Source organism: Coccinella septempunctata, chromosome 8 (assembly GCF_907165205.1).
Source record: "Coccinella septempunctata chromosome 8, icCocSept1.1, whole genome shotgun sequence".
Taxonomy (NCBI): domain Eukaryota; kingdom Metazoa; phylum Arthropoda; class Insecta; order Coleoptera; family Coccinellidae; genus Coccinella; species Coccinella septempunctata.
The window spans coordinates 15148365-15165958 of record NC_058196.1 but is presented as its reverse complement, the minus strand read 5'-3'; the positions used below and the strand labels follow the sequence as shown (position 1 = coordinate 15165958).

The window sequence follows — 17594 nt, the reverse complement described above, 5'->3', positions numbered from 1 at the left end:
AAAAAAGGAATTTAATTTCACTCTTGATGTACTGAGTGAGGGAATAACTAAAGTTTAATTACTGTGTCATGTTGCCTTGAGAGCTATTAGAGACATTTCCCGCGTTAATCTGTTGAATTCAGTGAATTCGATGTCGAATTTGTTTACAGAATAGGGGTCACCCCTACCCTTTGGGTTGAGGAGATTTTGGCTTACAATTGTACTCGAAAGATGTCCTTCTAGGAATGAAAATTGACCTGTTCCGGCATTTTCCATCAAAACATCCCTATCGTGACATAATTGGCTTGGCAAGTTTTCAAATTGACATATCGACATATATACCAGGTGGCCCACCCCAGACGCGAGTAAATAAAGATATTTCGAAAATCTTTTCTTGTGGTGTTCAAAAGCACAATTTAAAATTATTGTCATATAGACAGGGTCTTCGAAAACAAAGATGTAGGCCAAAGTTGCACTTTTTTAAATGTAACACTCTGTATTTGACCTCAAAAATGGAATGACGAGCTCAAATTATGATGATATTCTTCAGATCACTTCATACCTTAGAAGGACCATTTACGAGATAATGACGAAAATGGTTTACTAGTTTTGAATTAAAAATTGAAAATTGCTCAGAAACTATCAGGTTTAGATGTAGGAAAATTTTATGAAGATAGTTTCGAAATTAATTTTTGCGTTCAACGAGATATAGAAATACCGGGTGTGACAGACAAAATGTCTAGTTAAACAAATGTTTTTGTGGTTTTTCATAGGTATCTCCCCAGAAAATACGTATATCAACTAATCACTTATTATAAAAGTATAAGAGGAATAAATAGTGCGTCTAAAGACGGTATTTATATGCGTATTTACAATTATTCGTTTATCGTTTTCGTCCTAGTCGTCTTCAAAGTTGGATAAATTATCAAAGATATTTTGAAAATGTCCATTTCAAGATCAGTTTCTCGGAAGCATTTTTGCAAGTAAACGAAATTAATTCAGATACATAATAATAAAATTAACGAATGTATATACCTGCAGCAGGGATTTTATGGAGTTCAACCTTTCCCGCATCCAATACGCTTCTGTCCTCGTATCTTCCCCCACAATATAAATTGATAGATCGTAACATTTGTTGATTTTATATCAGCGTGTGTTACGTATCCAAATTCATTAATTTCGTTTATTATTCGTTTCCGAGGCAACGGTTAAAGCCGCGAATCATAACGTTTCTAGCGCCCTCTCTTGATGCTTGATCATCGTGAAATATGCGGTACCTGCAATCTGAGAGTTGGGGCAAATGGATATTTACTACTATCTTCGTTCTTATAGTTGGCAGAATGAATTGAGTCGGTCCTCATTTCCTAAGGGTGCGACTGCTGAAATCGAATAAAGGAACCATCGATTGGACTTTCACCAAAAACTTCAAAATCCAATTGAAAATTATTTATGCAAACCATTTTTCACTACAGACAACAGATTGAAGGGGGTGTTGGTCGGACCCACCAAACCTACCATCTAGACCAAAGCGGTCTATTGTGGCACACAAACAAGCTCAGGGAGCCAGTCCAATCTTACACAGGAAGAAGATGATGTCTGAGGGGGAGTGATTCTTGAGTTCCTCTAGATTCAGCTTGAGAAAGCCAAAGACTGCAAGTCTTACCCTGTCTGCCGCCGGGCAGTCACAGAGGATATGCTCAATCGTTTCGTCCTTCTCTAGGCAGAGTGATTCATTGAGGATATTAAGTTTATGTAACTGAACTCTGAGTCTGCAAAGTCTCGTGAAAACCGCCATCATAGATCTCAGATTGGTTCTAGAGAATCCTAGCCATTAGTCGGTATATAAATTGAGAGGCACTGACATGGCCCTGTATGAGTGACGCATTCCAGAAAGGTTGCGCCAGTATTCCAGGACCTTTTGCCTTATGCAGCTATTGTTTCGTTCCCTGATGACCATTTTCCATTATTGGAACGATGGTGGTTGGTTAGTTCTATTCAGATTGTAACATTTGTTACAATTAATTCTCATTAATAGTAGGGATATTCAAGCCTCAAAATAAGTAGATAGCAAACATGAATTGGAAGGACCATTTTCGGATGATGTTCGATCAATCAAATTTGATTGATTTATATCCTGGATTGCCTGATTCTTTGTACTTAATCTTGCATATTCATTATATAGAATTCAAATTCATTGTTGTGAAAGAAGCCAAAATCCACAAGTGGAATATTCACAAAATCGGAAGCCAAAATCATGAAATCAGAAAAAAACCACAAAAATAAGTGTCCCTCATTCTGATTTGCACCCAACTTTATCATGCTTTGGAATAAAAAAAATGATAGAGCATTCATTATCCTTTCACTGGATGCTCAATGTTTGTAGGTCTCTTTACATTTCCTCCGTGATTTCCTCCAAATCTTAGGATCTAGCTAGGTCTTGCATAAGGTCTATTATTCCAAACACAACAAATTGTTTTTGTTAGTTAGTTTTGTTTCGAACAAGAAAATGAAATAAGTATTTGTGAGGATAACCAACACGAAATTCTTGACAAAACGAAGGAAAAGCTATAAAGAGTATAAAGGCATGAGTACTTAATTCAATTGGGATACGAGTCAATGGGATAGCACTCATAATGAAAATATTAATGATCGAGCTGATATTGTGAAATCTAATTCTGTCCGTTGTTGTGTGCTCTTTGGTATTATTAAGCCATAGTCCAAAGCAATTTTATGATCCTGAGTCGGCCTCCTCTTGAGAGAATTGAAGTTATTACTTTATCTTGATACATGACTTACACATAGAATTATTGAAAATTAGGATGAATCAAGCAACAAATGATCTTCATTGATAATGATAATCAAATGATGAATCATACCCATAAATAATCTCCAAAGAGCTCTCGTACTTCTCGAAGGCCTTCCAGATAGCATTGCTCCTTATTTTGGCAAATTCGTTTATTGCATCAGAATAATCGACTGGCTCATCTGCTGTACTGAATCTCGATTGTATAACATTTTGAAGTGGCTTAACAATATCAATTTCGGAGGGTTTTTTCAAAGGAACTTGCAATAACTCAGCCATTTTGATTGGAATAAGTTTATTAGTTTGACAGCTAATTGGACGTCTTGTGTCAAAAGTGACACTACTCAATATACAGGCTGTGCTCATAACTCGGTTACCGTTGGAGTATTTAAATCATGGAAATGATGAATATAAACAAATATTCTGAACATAATTGATATTCAGAAAGAATACTGCCAAAAATTACCTCCAGAAATTGACTTACTCACTCGAAATACCCAAAAAATAGTTATTATGAAGACTAGCTGTTTGGTTTTCTGTGGCGGAGACTTGATTGTCAAAGATCAGCTGTTCTGAATAAACATAACCACAGATTACAGAGTAGAACATGAAACATAACCAAGTTGATCGCTTTTTCTTTTCTCTCATTTGTTTATGTTTAATTATACCATTCCATCCCATAAAAAACATATATATAATGATAAAAAGATTCATAAGTAATTCTATTATATAATTAACAATTCATGAATAACTTGAAATTCGAAGTGGAGTTGCTACATAATTCAATTATGCTTTACGATAATATATTCTCACTGGAGAACTTGTCGACCGAAGTTTTATTGATAATTTTTAGTTACTTATCAATAACAGAATTGAAGAACTTGAGGAAAGTGTGCAGTCGTTTCAATAAAATAATCAGTCATCATTGGGATCTGATTCTTTTTAATCGCCGTGAAAAATATTTGGTTACTAATCAATGCAGCCAATATATTCAAGAGAGGTATCAAACAGATTTTAATTTGAATAATGGGAACATGTTACCATATGTTGAATAATATTTCATTATAGATCTCAAAGATTTCTAACACCTTTCGAAAAACATAGAATTTCCAATAATTGGAAGGTGGGACGTTATAAGGAGAGTAAAGTATTTTTATCGAAGGAATTTATACCTCACTTTCATCTGGAACAAAATTCTATATGGTTTGGCAAAGATGATAGTATAAAATGTTATCAAAGGTCTAAAAAAAAGATATTTTCAAATAAACTAAAACATGACTTTTGTGGTTTTAATTATAAGGATGTATGCAAGTTTGTTGTTAAAAACGATAAAGTGTGTACTGCCAATGGGTGAGTTATCACAATATCGCATTATAACAAATTAATTCTTCCTTTTTAGACATGTGGTCAAACTGTTCTCTTTAGAAAAAGGAGAATGTACCAGTAATATAAGTTTTAATGATATCAGATTGACCAGTATTGATATGGAAATGAATTCAGTAGCTGTTGGAAGTAAGGAAGGTGTAGTACAATTGTTGAATGTTTCTGATGAATTGGATTTAGTCCCTTGTAAAATATTAAAATATGAGGATCTTGTATGGTGTCTGGCTTTCAATAAAGATAAACTAAGCATAGGTACTGCTGCAAATATATGTAGGACTTGTATCATTGTGACAGACACAGAAAGGTGACTATATGAAACATATTTTCTCTTATTCATCCTTTATTATTATGAATCTGCTGAAAAAGTCTATGGAGAACTATTCATTATTGCATATATTCACTCATAGAAATTTACTGAAAGAAAACAAATCATAATATTTTACTTATTTTACGGCCTCCTAGATGAGATTATACAACTTTTAACTTTTTTTCTAGTGTATGGCAGCCATATTGGATTTTTCCATAAAAAAATGAATAATATTTGTAGTTAATATTATACTAAATCCATCCAAATTTTAATGAGAATTCTAATTGAGAAGGAGACTCATGGCACAACATTTCAAGTGGCCATTTTTCTCTCCCCAATTAATTTGCTTTTGTTTATATCCCCGGTCACGCGAATACATATTTCATATTATCCTGATTTTCTGTAGGTACTGAAGTACCCCTCAGAAGCTCTTTGGCTTGTACGAGTTTGAACAACGAGTTGTGTTCTGTGTAGGCTTTGTTACTGAGTCCTTACGCTACCTTAGCTACAGCAATGTTAATTTTAACCCAACAATTAATCTTGGCCCGTACCCGTATAGACTAGAAAATTTATTTTCACCTTCACCAACATTGTCTTGTTCAATGGATTTTCCGATCAGTGGGTACTGAATTCATAGGAGAGGTATACATCATTTCATAACAGCTACTTGCTTACTAAATTCTTGGTAGTCGCGTCTTTTTCTCATCCCCGTTTCGTGCTATACCTACTGCAGATCGTTTCCTTTCATTCCTTGCATTTATTTGTCTTCTATTTTCTTTCCGTGGCCTCCAGAAGCAAGCAAGGCTCTGGAGCCGGAGTCTACAGTCGTAGACCAAACTCAGTGCTGGTCTGGGCAGGTCGGCGACAGCATTTCAGGCGGAAATCTTCGCCATTGACCTATGCGCCAACCATATCTGCTTGACATGGGATGGTATTAAAGTCTCTCTTACCGGCACAGGAAAGTGAAATTTGTTATTTCCTGTTCCCTTCCTGATACACATATCTACAATTTCTTCCATTAACACCTTCTGAACTTATTATTCACAAATGGCTAAGTGTCATATATGTTCGAAACGAACCTCTTCTACCCGCTCTGCGAAATGCCCTTCATTTAGACTGCCTAAACTTATCGCCTGAGAAATTAAACTTGATTGTAACACTACTGTAACAGTAGGTCCTTTCGTTTTTTCCTTCTCGTTTGCATAGGAAGTGTAGCACTTTTCTACACTCGGTGTAATTTACACTAGATTTTAGTATTCGTTTGCTTATTGGATTTACACCAGTGCAGAGAAGGTGTAGTTTATTCACACCTAGTCAAAAGGAGGTGTAATATTAGTGTTCTGTGGTGAGAAATGCAAAATTTGATGGTAATTTCACGGACGTCACATTTGCGCAACTAGACTGAAAATCAGCTGATTTCAAGTGCAGTGTCGATTACACTACTCCAAGAAACAGACGGAAGGACCTGGTGTCTTTCCCAAAAATTTGATTACCTGATAAACGATTTGACAGCCACTCGATTTCAATTCACTTTACTCAGGGCAAAGCTGAATTAGATTGTTTCTGATATTTCCGTCATCAAGGCCACCCAACTGACCCTACAGTCCGATCTGACTGAGTGTAAATCTATTCTTATAAAGCATTAGCTAACCATTTCCAATTAATTATTAGACACGACATTAATATTGCCTTGTGCACTTCCAAAATTGATCTCTTGACTGAAAGTCATAACTCACTCGAGGTTGTAGTGGATTCTACTAATCAATTGGCGAAAAATGGAGCTTCTGAGCCAGCTGCCTGAGACGAACCCCTGCTGAGGATCTGTCTTCTGCTTCCAAAATTCTCGATTATTTGCCTCCGGAGGCTAACACGCAGCGCATCTCGGTTGGAAGATTTGGCTCTTCCTCTGAGAACTGTCCTAGAATCTTGAAAGTAACATTCTCCAACTCAATGATTATAGTCCGAGTCCTTAGGAATAAGAATGTGCTAGATTTGCGCGGCGTTGGTATTTCAGATGATAAGAGCCCTCTTTAAATAAGATAACTCAACAGTTTACGTGAACAACTTAAGTACAGACTGAACGCCGGGGAATCTAACATCGATATAAGGTATTTATATTTGTCCGGCATCCCGACCATAACTAAATTGTCAGCTTCCAAAAAATCCAAAAACTGATTGGTGATTGCGAGTGGTCCATCATCTACGACAACACACAACATAACCACCAGTGAAATTGTTTACTGTTTCTCACTCCAGCTCTTGGGTCTAGATATACTTGGAATTGACTGGTTTATTCATTGATCTCCTTAAAGAAGGCTCCTGCTGCTTCACCATAAGTTGCATCTACCGACCGCGTTCTTCTGATACACAAGTGGCTGTTCTGCTTGGAAGTCTTTCTACAATTGAACCTTATCTCCATATAGCTGGCGATTTCAACAGACCTTAGGTGGTCTGGCCGTTATGTATGAAAAACTATAACACAGCTTCTAGTGTTTTTGTGGACTGTATCCGCTATAATAATCTGACACAGTTAGTCAATTTTCCGACCCTTTTACACCTATTTTCGAAAAGGGTGTGTTACATCGTGATCATGTCGGGCAACCCAAGTTGCCTGACTCGGGTTTGTCAGGCGGATTCTGCCCTAGTTGGTGACGACGCCTTGCGAGCACAAAACAAACTGTCGTCTGTCAATCATAACCGAAGGTTTTCTATAAAAACCAAAGCAATCCTTTAATATATCGCCTCAATTATCGGAAGTTCTTCCTAAGCCTGTTAGGGTAGTTGATTGCATTTTCACCTGTTCAGTTGCTCAACATCTACAATAATTATCATCTGAAATTGGTCACAAACACTTTATGCGACCAATTATTGGTGCCGAGAAACCCGGGAAGTGTAATCTAAAATATCCTAAATTCAGTCTATTTATCTCTCCCTTCCTGTTGGCGAACTGCTCGTGTTACACCTATTTTTAGGAGAGGATGCAATCCTTCCTTTTTGCACAGTTCCAACATGGGTTTCTCACAGGACGCTCAGTCTTTACAAACCTCCTTGAATGTGTCAACTCATGGTCAATGAGTGTACCAGTCGACGTTATTTATTTCGACTTTTCTCTTGCATTTGTCCGTATGCCTCGCAGGCGCCTCATGTACAAACTAGAGCATCTTGACATTCGTGGTCGTCTTCTAGCGTGGATCAAGGCGTTTTTTTTTCAGACCGCACTTTTCAGGTTCGTGTTGGGTAATCTCTAGCATCACCTAGATCTGTTATTAGTGGAGTTCCTCAGCGATCAATGCTAGGTCTCGTGTTGTTACTACTTTATATCTCAGACTTGCCATATCATGTTCGGCCACACAATTCGTAGACGACACAAGAATTTTTGGGAACCCTACTAGTGCCAATTCCCTTCAAGGTGACCTCAATTCTAGCGCACAGTGGTGTCAAAATTGTCAGTTACCTCTCAACAATGATAAGTGGATCGTTCTTCATATGGGAGCCCGCAATCTGTGTCGACTGTATTCTTTGGTATTATCTTAACGGAAGTCCAGTTTCAAGCAGCCACTGTGATCTAGGGGTGATTGTTACGGACAACCTGAGTTGATCGGATCATATCCTCCAGACTGTCAATAAAGCCAAGAGGTCCAAGATTATTTTAGATCCTGAAAGCCTTTGGTAGGTGTGACCCTGTAGTGATTTGTCGCTGCTCGAGGGTCTACTCTATAGCGTCGCGCGACTCGTCTGGTGTTTCTCGCCATTCTTACAACGAGAAACTCTCAATAATGAACTTACCAACGTTTGCAGACCGAAGCACTCGTCGCATGAATTAAAAGATAAAATTATTTGAAAAAAAAATTTAACACAATGCTTATATTCAAAGTGCACTAAAAAAAGGGAGAAATAATAATTTTCTTGGTTATCGAATTATAAAAAAATATGAGTAAAAGCCTGGAGTGCTCATCATTGCGAAATATTTCTTGTCGTTTTTTTATAGGTTCAATATTGTATAACTAAGAGAAAAAATATTTTCTCCTTTTTAGTGCATCTCACTATAAGCGCGGTTCTTAAAATTTTTTTCACAATAGGTATTTTCATTTCTGCTTTTTAGTCTTGTCGCCCTTTCCCCCTCTCATATCTTCAATTTTGAAGAATCTCCGAAAATGAAAACCTCCAGGTACCAATTTTGAATACAATCAGATCATAAACACAAAACTCGTCTGCCATAATGGAGCAATAACCAGCTTAAATTTTCGATTTTGACAGAAGCGAAGATTATAGTACATAATACTTACAGGCCTGGTAAAGGGTAATCTAGGAATAAGAAATATCCCATGAGAGGAAGAGAGAGCGCAGGTGACCACATCACAGCAGCTATATAGCAGAAATATATCCAGTGTTCCTTGTTTAGTAACTGCATATAGCAGCTATATGCTCCTATGTCCGCCTCAAACACATCTCCTTTCTGAGAACATAAATAGTTCCAATATGGATCATGCAAATATTTGTTCCGTATGAGACCTATATGTAATACATTAATGTGACATGAAAAGAAGTATTCTTGAGAAGAAAAACAAATCAAATTATGAAAATTGATATAAACTATTGCTATAATATTGAATTCGAATTTTGTGATTTCAATTGCTGTGTTTTAACAATCATTGTTGTAAAAACAATTCGAAAACATTTCACATCAGTTCGGTGATTATATCGTCCGTAGCTTGATGGTTAAAGCGTCGGCTTACCTTAAGGTACTGAGGAAACGTTGGTGGAAGAGGAGAAATATTTGTTCTCTATATTTCCCTTCTGGTTTTGTTCATACATCTTTGTTACACTCATTGATTTGATAATCTTTGGACAGAAGGGTCATAATCTCCTACCCCGAAAACCCCTATATACTTATTATGAATAGAAAAATGTATATTTTGAAATAATCGACCGTTCGGTTAATTTTCCTAGCCCTTTGTAGTTGAGCAGCTCACGATGCTAAATGGGGATTTACTCGAGCGTTGTGATGGTTGTGAAGACAAAATGTTAGGTAGGAGGAAAAAAGGATTCAGCACTCGTTCATTTTAAGAATAACAACCACCTGAATTTGTATTGTATCCATTTAAAAATATGTAAATATGTATATCACATTCAATCGTTTGTCTCTTCTATTACTACATTCTTAACGTAGTAAAGGTAGCGTAATAAATAACATGATGGCATTGTGGTAAAAAAGTCCTCTACAAGACAGGGCTGTTGCTATTGCCTAGGGGGCAATGCCATGACATGGATAAACCGGTCCTGTCTCGTAAACTGAAACTTCTAACAACGCTTCTTGTATATATGTGTTCAGAGTGGGAACCGAATATTTCTATTCGAACATTTCACATATGTATTACATTAATACCTAATGGAATTGAAGTGCTTTTCAGTGGCCAGACCTTACATGAATTCGTTGGAGATAATAATGGCGCCGGAATTTTGCAAATGAAATGGGACAACCCCGATGTGTTGTGGTCAGGGGGCTATGACTGTTACTTGAGAAGGTGGGACCTCAGAATTGGCCAATGCGTTCAAAAATTTCTGGACCCTTGGTCTTCAAAAATTAACTGTTTCGACTACGATTTCGTTAATACATTGATAACGGGATGCGACAACAGTAGAGCTACATTATGGGATATCAGAAAGGACAGATATGTGCAGGTACATACAATATTATTTTTTCCTTTGAAGGAGTAATATTAGATCCTATATAAATTATTTCGGCTTCTTCAAAAATATATAGATTATATTAAAATTGTTAGATATGTCTCTTGAAACTTTTGTTGCCATTTATTTGCTGAACCCGGACTTCGTGTATACTTTTACAGGTCTGCTAATGAGAAACAAAATTATTCTTGATTCGAGATAAATTATCACACTTCCTCGTCTCATGCGTCAAAGTAATCGATGAATTTTGTCCAAGGGAGAATATTTTGACTGTTTTTCAATATCTAGTTAGTTTCGATCGGTTTCATACATAACAAAATATTTCTACACCATAGCAACGTAAGATATCCCAATTACTAAAATCAACAAATATTACGATCTGAATAGAACTAGCATACCACCACCACACCACTCCAATTTTCAAGAGAAATACCATTTCGTCAAGAAAGAATAGATGCTGATCATGGTTTCGGTCCCATTTGACCTCATCAAAGCAACACAACTAACACCTTGACGAAAATATATCGAATTGTTTCTCTGAGGACGTCAAATAAGACCGAAATCATGGTCAGCATCGCGAAATGGCATTTCTTTTGATACTTTGAGTGAGGGTGGTTTGCTAGTGCAATTCGTAACATTAGTTGATTTTATATCGGAGGTTGTTATGTATCTGAATTAATTTCGTTTATTATTCATCTGCCTTATCTAGAAGGCGCGATCCATTTATGATTTTTTGAAATATACGTACTCGCTACGTTTTGACGTGTGAGCAATATTTGCCTTGTTTTAGTTGTTGACAAGAAAAAATTGTAATTACATCGCAAAAATTTTCGAGCTCCAGTCTCATGAAATTACATATATGTGAACTAAGTCAAGAATGGTGCATCAATCATCTTATTAAAAGTTTCGATGATAAAGCACCATTCAAGACTATCGTATATTGCTGGTACAATTACCCGGGAAAGAGAACGGGAAAAAAGTTACAGAAAACTTGGCTAACTTTCCAGTTCTCGCTCATCTTCTCATTCTTGTTGCCAGAAATAGATTGTGCATAGATGCCTAAGTGTTTTTTCCTTTTTTCCGTCGGTATTGTGCAGCCGCCTTACCATAAACTGAGGTCTTCCAATTGGACTCATATCAAGAGGAGTCATTTGCCTGAGGGCCTTCGTTTAAAATATACAGGGTGATAATCAGATGTTGAATGAGATTTCAAAGTTCAATAAATCTTGAAAGAATCAACAGACTTTTTTCAAATTTTGCAGTTGTTTTACCCTTTTTTACTGCATTCGTTCAACATTTTTGAAATTGAAAAAAGGCAGGATCAGAGTAAAATTTTTTCAATTTTTTCCACACTAGGTATAAAGTTTTTTTCTACACGCGTGCGTGTTCAACCCCTTTCCCGAACGTATTTCAACTCGCAAAGACTCACTTTCCAAAACGGTTCGGGAAAGAGCCCTAGAAGTGGTTTTTCCCGCACTCAAATGTCAAAGAGTAAATTAAATTCTGTCATATATCTATGCGCCGAACAACAACGATGAGGTAATCATGATATATACCTCTTGTTTGTAGAGAATAATCCATAAGTGTCAGATCAGGGGATCGAGGTGGCCAAGCCACGTGTCCTGCAGTGTCAATCCATGTGTTTTTCCTGTCACTCCGTCATGTTGGAACCTCATTGCTTTCATGGATATATTTTTGCGGAATGATTCACGGATATAGCAATGATATTTTACACAATAGAAGGTAGATTACCAATCAAACCAAAAATGAAATAAAAATGTTTTCATTCACAAAAAATATTCATCAGTCGTATGACCGCGCCAAGCCAAATTTTTTGATTTTATTGTCGACTTGCTTTGCTATGGTCATAAAATGCTATAGTGTTAATGTACAGGATGATCTGACATTAGGGTATATAGAAAAAATCCAAAATTTTATCTACTCCGGTCCCGATTTTTTCAATATTGCACAAATGTTGAACGAAGGCGGTCGGAGGAAGTGACCTGTAAAATTTGAAATCAGTCTGTGGATTCGTGCAAGATTTATTGAACTTTAAATTTCATTCAACATCTGATCAACCTGTATATCCTAAACGAAGGCCCGCAGGCTTTTGAAAGCTCTTGATATGGACCCACCTTGATGATCAGTTTATGCATGGTTTCTGTTTGTCACATTCTTCTCCGTTCTCAACGCTGTGGCTCTCGAAAATCAAACTATCGTACGATAAATAATCTATTGTTGGCAATTTTTTTAACCAATCCCAATTTTGAAGAACCTATGCAAACCAATTGCATGTAATGACAACGAGAAGATGCCCGAGAACGAGAACTGGAAAGTTGACCCAAAATTTCTCGAAACTTTTTTCCTTTTCTTATTGTTCATGTTCTCGTTTTCGGGCAATTGTGTAGCAGCCTTTATATTCCCAACTTGGCACTCAATGATTTTTTTTCATTATTATTAGATATTTAATTAGTTACACTTTATGCTAATTCTTCAGTGCTCAGAATATAAATGAAGGCAGTATTTTATTTGTACAGGTTTTTACTATAAATTGGCTCTTTAACTCTTTTACAGAAAGAAATACATAAAAATATTTCAAACAAAAATTGTATGAATTTTTTCAAAATGATTACGCCAGTTGAAATATATATAGAGTGGGTCAACATATTGAATGCAACTTCGTTTTTTTCAATGAAACATCCAGTATATTTTTTCATTTGTTGGTGGGCTTCTTATCCTGATCTCGAATTTATATGCATACTAGCTGACCCGGCAAACGTTGTTTTGCCATATAAATAATTTCCATGTTGTATCATAAAAAAATAGAAATTAAAAATTTTATCTAAAAAATAAAAAAAAAATTTAGGGGGGGACTACCCCTAACATTTAGGGGGATGAAAAATAGATGTTGGCCGATTCTCATAGATAGCTGACCCGGCAAACGTTGTTTTGCCATATAAATAATTTCCTAATGATTAAATTACTAAAATGGCTATTAAAAAATAAGGGTTTATCGTAGAAGGGTGAAAATTGAGGATTGTATGTATTTTTGTATGTTGTATCATAAAAAAATAGAAATTAAAAATTTTGTCTAAAAAATACAAAAAAAAATTTAGGGGTGGACTACCCCTAACATTTAGGGGGATGAAAAATAGATGTTGGCCGATTCTCATAGATACCGGATAAGCACAAAAAATTTCATCAAAATCAGTCAAGCCGTTTCGGAGGAGTATGGTAACGAAAACTATGACACGAGAATTTTATATATTAAGATTAGATGTAGGTGTGTCTCTTATTCCGAGAAATTTTATAGTTCCAAAATTTTGAAATAATGAATTATCCCAAAATTCTTTATCCGAACAAACTACTCAACAGCATTGTTTATAAATACCTAACAATAACTAATAAAAATCACAAAAAAAAGTAAGTATGTATAGAATGTGATATAAATCGTATCAACAGAAGAAATTGCTCGAAATGGCCACCATTGTTCAATATACATAGTTCATACCGTTTTCTCAAGTTGGTAAGACTATTTGAGATAGCAATATTCTGATTCAGTGCATATCGTTACCAATCCAGTAGTTTTTCCCGTATTCCTTTCATTATTCTATACAGGGTCTTTCACGAGGAACCTCACCCATATTTATACGGGAAACTACTGAACGTATTTTCATGAAATTCAGCACTTATAAGTATTTCACGATGCTGATGAAATCTAAAATATTTTCAAGGCATGAGCACCTCCGGTTTTTCCGGAAATGACGTCAACTTCCGTTTTTCAAATTAGAACACCATTTTTTTATTGCAGAAATAGATTCCTTAGAAAATTTCAAGTTATTTTGATGTAACATTTTTCAGTTTTGGTTGGAAAATTCTCTCTGAGCGGGAAAATTCGAAAAAAAAATCGAAAATAGAGCTCCGCTGATACAAGAATAACTTCGAGGTTTTTGGATGGAAAATTTTCATTTTTGGGATTTTTCAAGATGTAAGATTGATGTATCCACTTCAAAAATCGAAATCGCGATTCATGATACAGGGGGTGAAAAAATCGCTTTCAAAGTTAGGGATGACAAAATCGTGAAAAATCAATTTTTTCAAATTAAAACCCCATTTTTTATGGCAGATATTGAATCTACGTTAAAAAATAATGTGAGTGTATGCATCACACCCTTGCCCTAAAATGGATATTTTCTGAGTTATTCACAAAAAACTGTTTTTCGTCTTGAATTTTCAGCTATTTCTTTTCCCTTCACGTCAAAAAGATGAAATTTTCAGGAACTGTTATTTGAACCATGCTGTAGATTTTTCACCCCTTCTTGAAACCGACTTCAAGTTACTATTAGGAGAACCATGGCAAACTCTCGCAGTTATAACTAGAGAAGATGCTCAAAGTTTTGACCGTTAATTTCTAGACATTTATTTATACGTCTCAGGAATGCTTCGTTGCTCTTCTTATTTCATCGGGAGGAAGAGATCTGCAAAAGTGTTTAAAAACCAAATTGAGTTTCAAAACTATGAATCTAAAAATGGTAAGTTTTTGCATATGGTTCATAAGGAATTATTTATTTATCACTGGAGAGAAAACCGATGGCCGATTAGTTGAAATAAAGAGGTTTCCGATACAAATTCGAATCAAAATTCGCCATCTATTTAGGAACAACCTGTAACTTTTTTCTCTTGCATATTAGGGTAGTAAAATCTAAAACATGGTTTAAGTAACAGTTCCTGAAAATTTCATCTTTTTGGCGTGAAGGGAAAAGAAATAACTGAAAATTCAAGACGAAAAACAGTTTTTTGTGAATAACTCAGAAAATATCCACTTTAGGGCAAGGGTGTGATGCATACACTCACATTATTTTTTGACGTAGATTCAATATCTGCCATAAAAAAATGGGGTTCTAATTTGAAAAAATTGATTTTTCACGATTTTGTCATCCCCTGTATCATGAATCGCGATTTCGATTTTTAAAGTGGATACATCAATCTTACATCTTGAAAAATCCCAAAAATGAAAATTTTCCATCCAAAAACCTCGAAGTTATTCTGGTTTCAGCGGAGCTCTAGTTTCGATTTTTTTTCGAATTTTCTCGCTCAGAGAGAATTTTCCAACCAAAACTGAAAAATGTTACATCAAAATAACTTGAAATTTTCTAAGGAATCTATTTCTGCAATAAAAAAATGGTGTTCTAATTTGAAAAACGGAAGTTGACGTCATTTCCGGAAAAACCGGAGGTGCTCATGCCTTGAAAATATTTTAGATTTCATCAGCGTCGTGAAATACTTATAAGTGCTGAATTTCATGAAAATACGTTCAGTATAGTTTCCCGCATAAATATGGGTGAGGTTCCTCGTGAAAGACCCTGTATATTGAATCTACCGAAAAATTAATAACATTCGAAACCAATGGATCAAGCACTACATAATTTTTGCTTTCAGGTGTATTTTATGGAATCTGCTCGTCTCAGTTGGACAACATCACCGATACATAGTATTGCATTCGATGCCGAACATTTATTTGCAGCTACAGATCTTTATTTGAATATGTTGGACTTTTCTGTGATGAATGGAGGCTTTCAAGATTACAGTAAAATTTTTTTCAAGCAACTTGTGATATAAATTTATTAAGAATACAGCGCTGTTTTATTACTGTCGCCTGATGTGAAATATCAGCCAACTACATGCAGTGGTCTCTCGATAAGTCGAACTCCCAGGGACCGTAAAACACTGTTCGACTTATCTATAGTTCGGCTCACAAAACGTTCGAGTTATTGAGGTGGGAGTACGACACATATTGACCAACATCGCTCTCAGCCAATGAACTCCGAAAGAAGTTCTTTTAGAGTTCAATGCTCTCAGCACACGACGGCTCTTCAAACTAACGAATAAATTGAACAAATAACAAATGTCCTAGGAGGTTGAAGACTACCGCATATATGGTAGTCCGTTGGCGGAATTTTTTTCGATTTCAAGGATTAGATTCAATTCATTAAATCAAACCAAAGATTCCTCTTTGATTGAACAGTTCCACGCATATAGAGGATGATGGTTAGATCGCTAAAATATCAGTAAAAGTTTTGATTGAATCAAAATGAATGATATTGTAATCTACACATACATGCCTAAAATATCTGTCCGATTAACCTATGAACGAGATTTTCATTCGTACGATATTGTCGCAACTCGCGACGAAAACAAATGGCAATGCAAAACATCCCTTGGTATATTATACAGTATAGCCCAACGAAAACTTAACATCTCGATTTTCCGGCATCAAAAGGAAAATGTGGAAAATCGCTCTGAGTAATTACTATTATAAAATAATCTATGTTTGAGTTTTAAGTTTTTATTATATGGTATTTCTGTATTAATCGACTACTATCATAAATCAGTTAACAATATAATGAATATGTTCCTACAAGTAATCGTTAGTCTCGGTAGCTAGGACGGCTGTAGCGAAGACTCACTAATGCGATGTCCCCACGTACTCGCGAGTTCGCTATAATAGATAGGATAGGTAACGTCGTGGTAAATTTTTGTACCGCTGAGATAGCTAATGATGGTCCCAACGGGATATCCATTGGACGTCTGCGATGGACGTCCGAATTCGGTTCAAACTTGTGACATTTGTGCGTCTCTCGGATGTCCATGGAACGTCCATTGTAACAGAAATGGACATCCCATGGATGTCCGTAATGTCCGAAGGAAACGTCCTATGGATGTCCATAGGACTACTATGTGCTATTAGGGAATAAAGGCTTCCATAAAAAAAAATAGAATAGTGCAAGAGTCCTTACTTTTGTGATTAGTTTATTAAATGCTGGAAATGGGCACCGTTCACTTCCATGCAGTAATACAAGTTTTGCTGAAAACGTTCACGCACATATTACTCAATATTACTTATATTGTTAAAGGATTATCAGGATAGTACATATAACGTACTATAAGTACGTAATATTAAGGTCGGATCCATTGCTACATGACCTAATAAAGCCACGTCCCTCGATTTGTCTCTTTCATGTGCCCTCTTTTTGTTTCCGACTAGTAGCATCAAATTTGGCAACCAGTAGCACACCGAAAGCACCTTATACATTTTTTCAGGATGTCGTTCGTTATATAATGCTGCTGTTGTTCGCACAGAGTTGTTATTTCAAAAAAAAATTTTTATCATTTTCACCTTTTCTTCTATACCTACGGGAAATTTTAATTCTACTACAAATTTACAATCGCTTTGACACACTTTGTAATGTTCTTAAAAATTCACGATAGACTAAAGTGAATCAAAAAATTCTTTTTGGACAAAGAATTAATATTTTTTCGGACAAAAAATTAACAACATAACTACTAAATAACTGAAATGTATCGGATACAAATAACATTCTCGAGATGAATTCATCTCGACCGCTTTCACATTTTCGCTGTTACTTCATCAAT

General features: G+C 35.8%; 2 protein-coding genes across 2 annotated transcripts in view; one reads left to right on the top strand and one right to left on the bottom strand.

Annotated features, from left to right (window-relative positions):
• Nucleotides 1-3093, bottom strand: part of LOC123318858 (programmed cell death 6-interacting protein) — a 31813-nt gene extending 28720 nt beyond the window's left edge. The window contains exon 1 of the mRNA XM_044905616.1: nt 2856-3093. Within this exon, the coding sequence (XP_044761551.1) occupies nt 2856-3061 (206 nt within the window). The 5' untranslated portion in view covers nt 3062-3093. The remainder of the gene's footprint in view (nt 1-2855) is intronic.
• Nucleotides 3094-3399: 306 nt separating this feature from the next.
• Nucleotides 3400-15793, top strand: LOC123319346 (F-box/WD repeat-containing protein 4). Its single transcript, XM_044906261.1, has 5 exons — nt 3400-3782; nt 3851-4132; nt 4182-4469; nt 9884-10154; nt 15600-15793. Exons 1-5 carry the CDS (start codon nt 3526-3528, stop codon nt 15777-15779), a joined length of 1278 nt encoding a protein of 425 aa, XP_044762196.1. The 5' UTR covers nt 3400-3525; the 3' UTR covers nt 15780-15793.
• The last annotated feature ends 1801 nt before the right edge of the window (nt 15794-17594 follow it).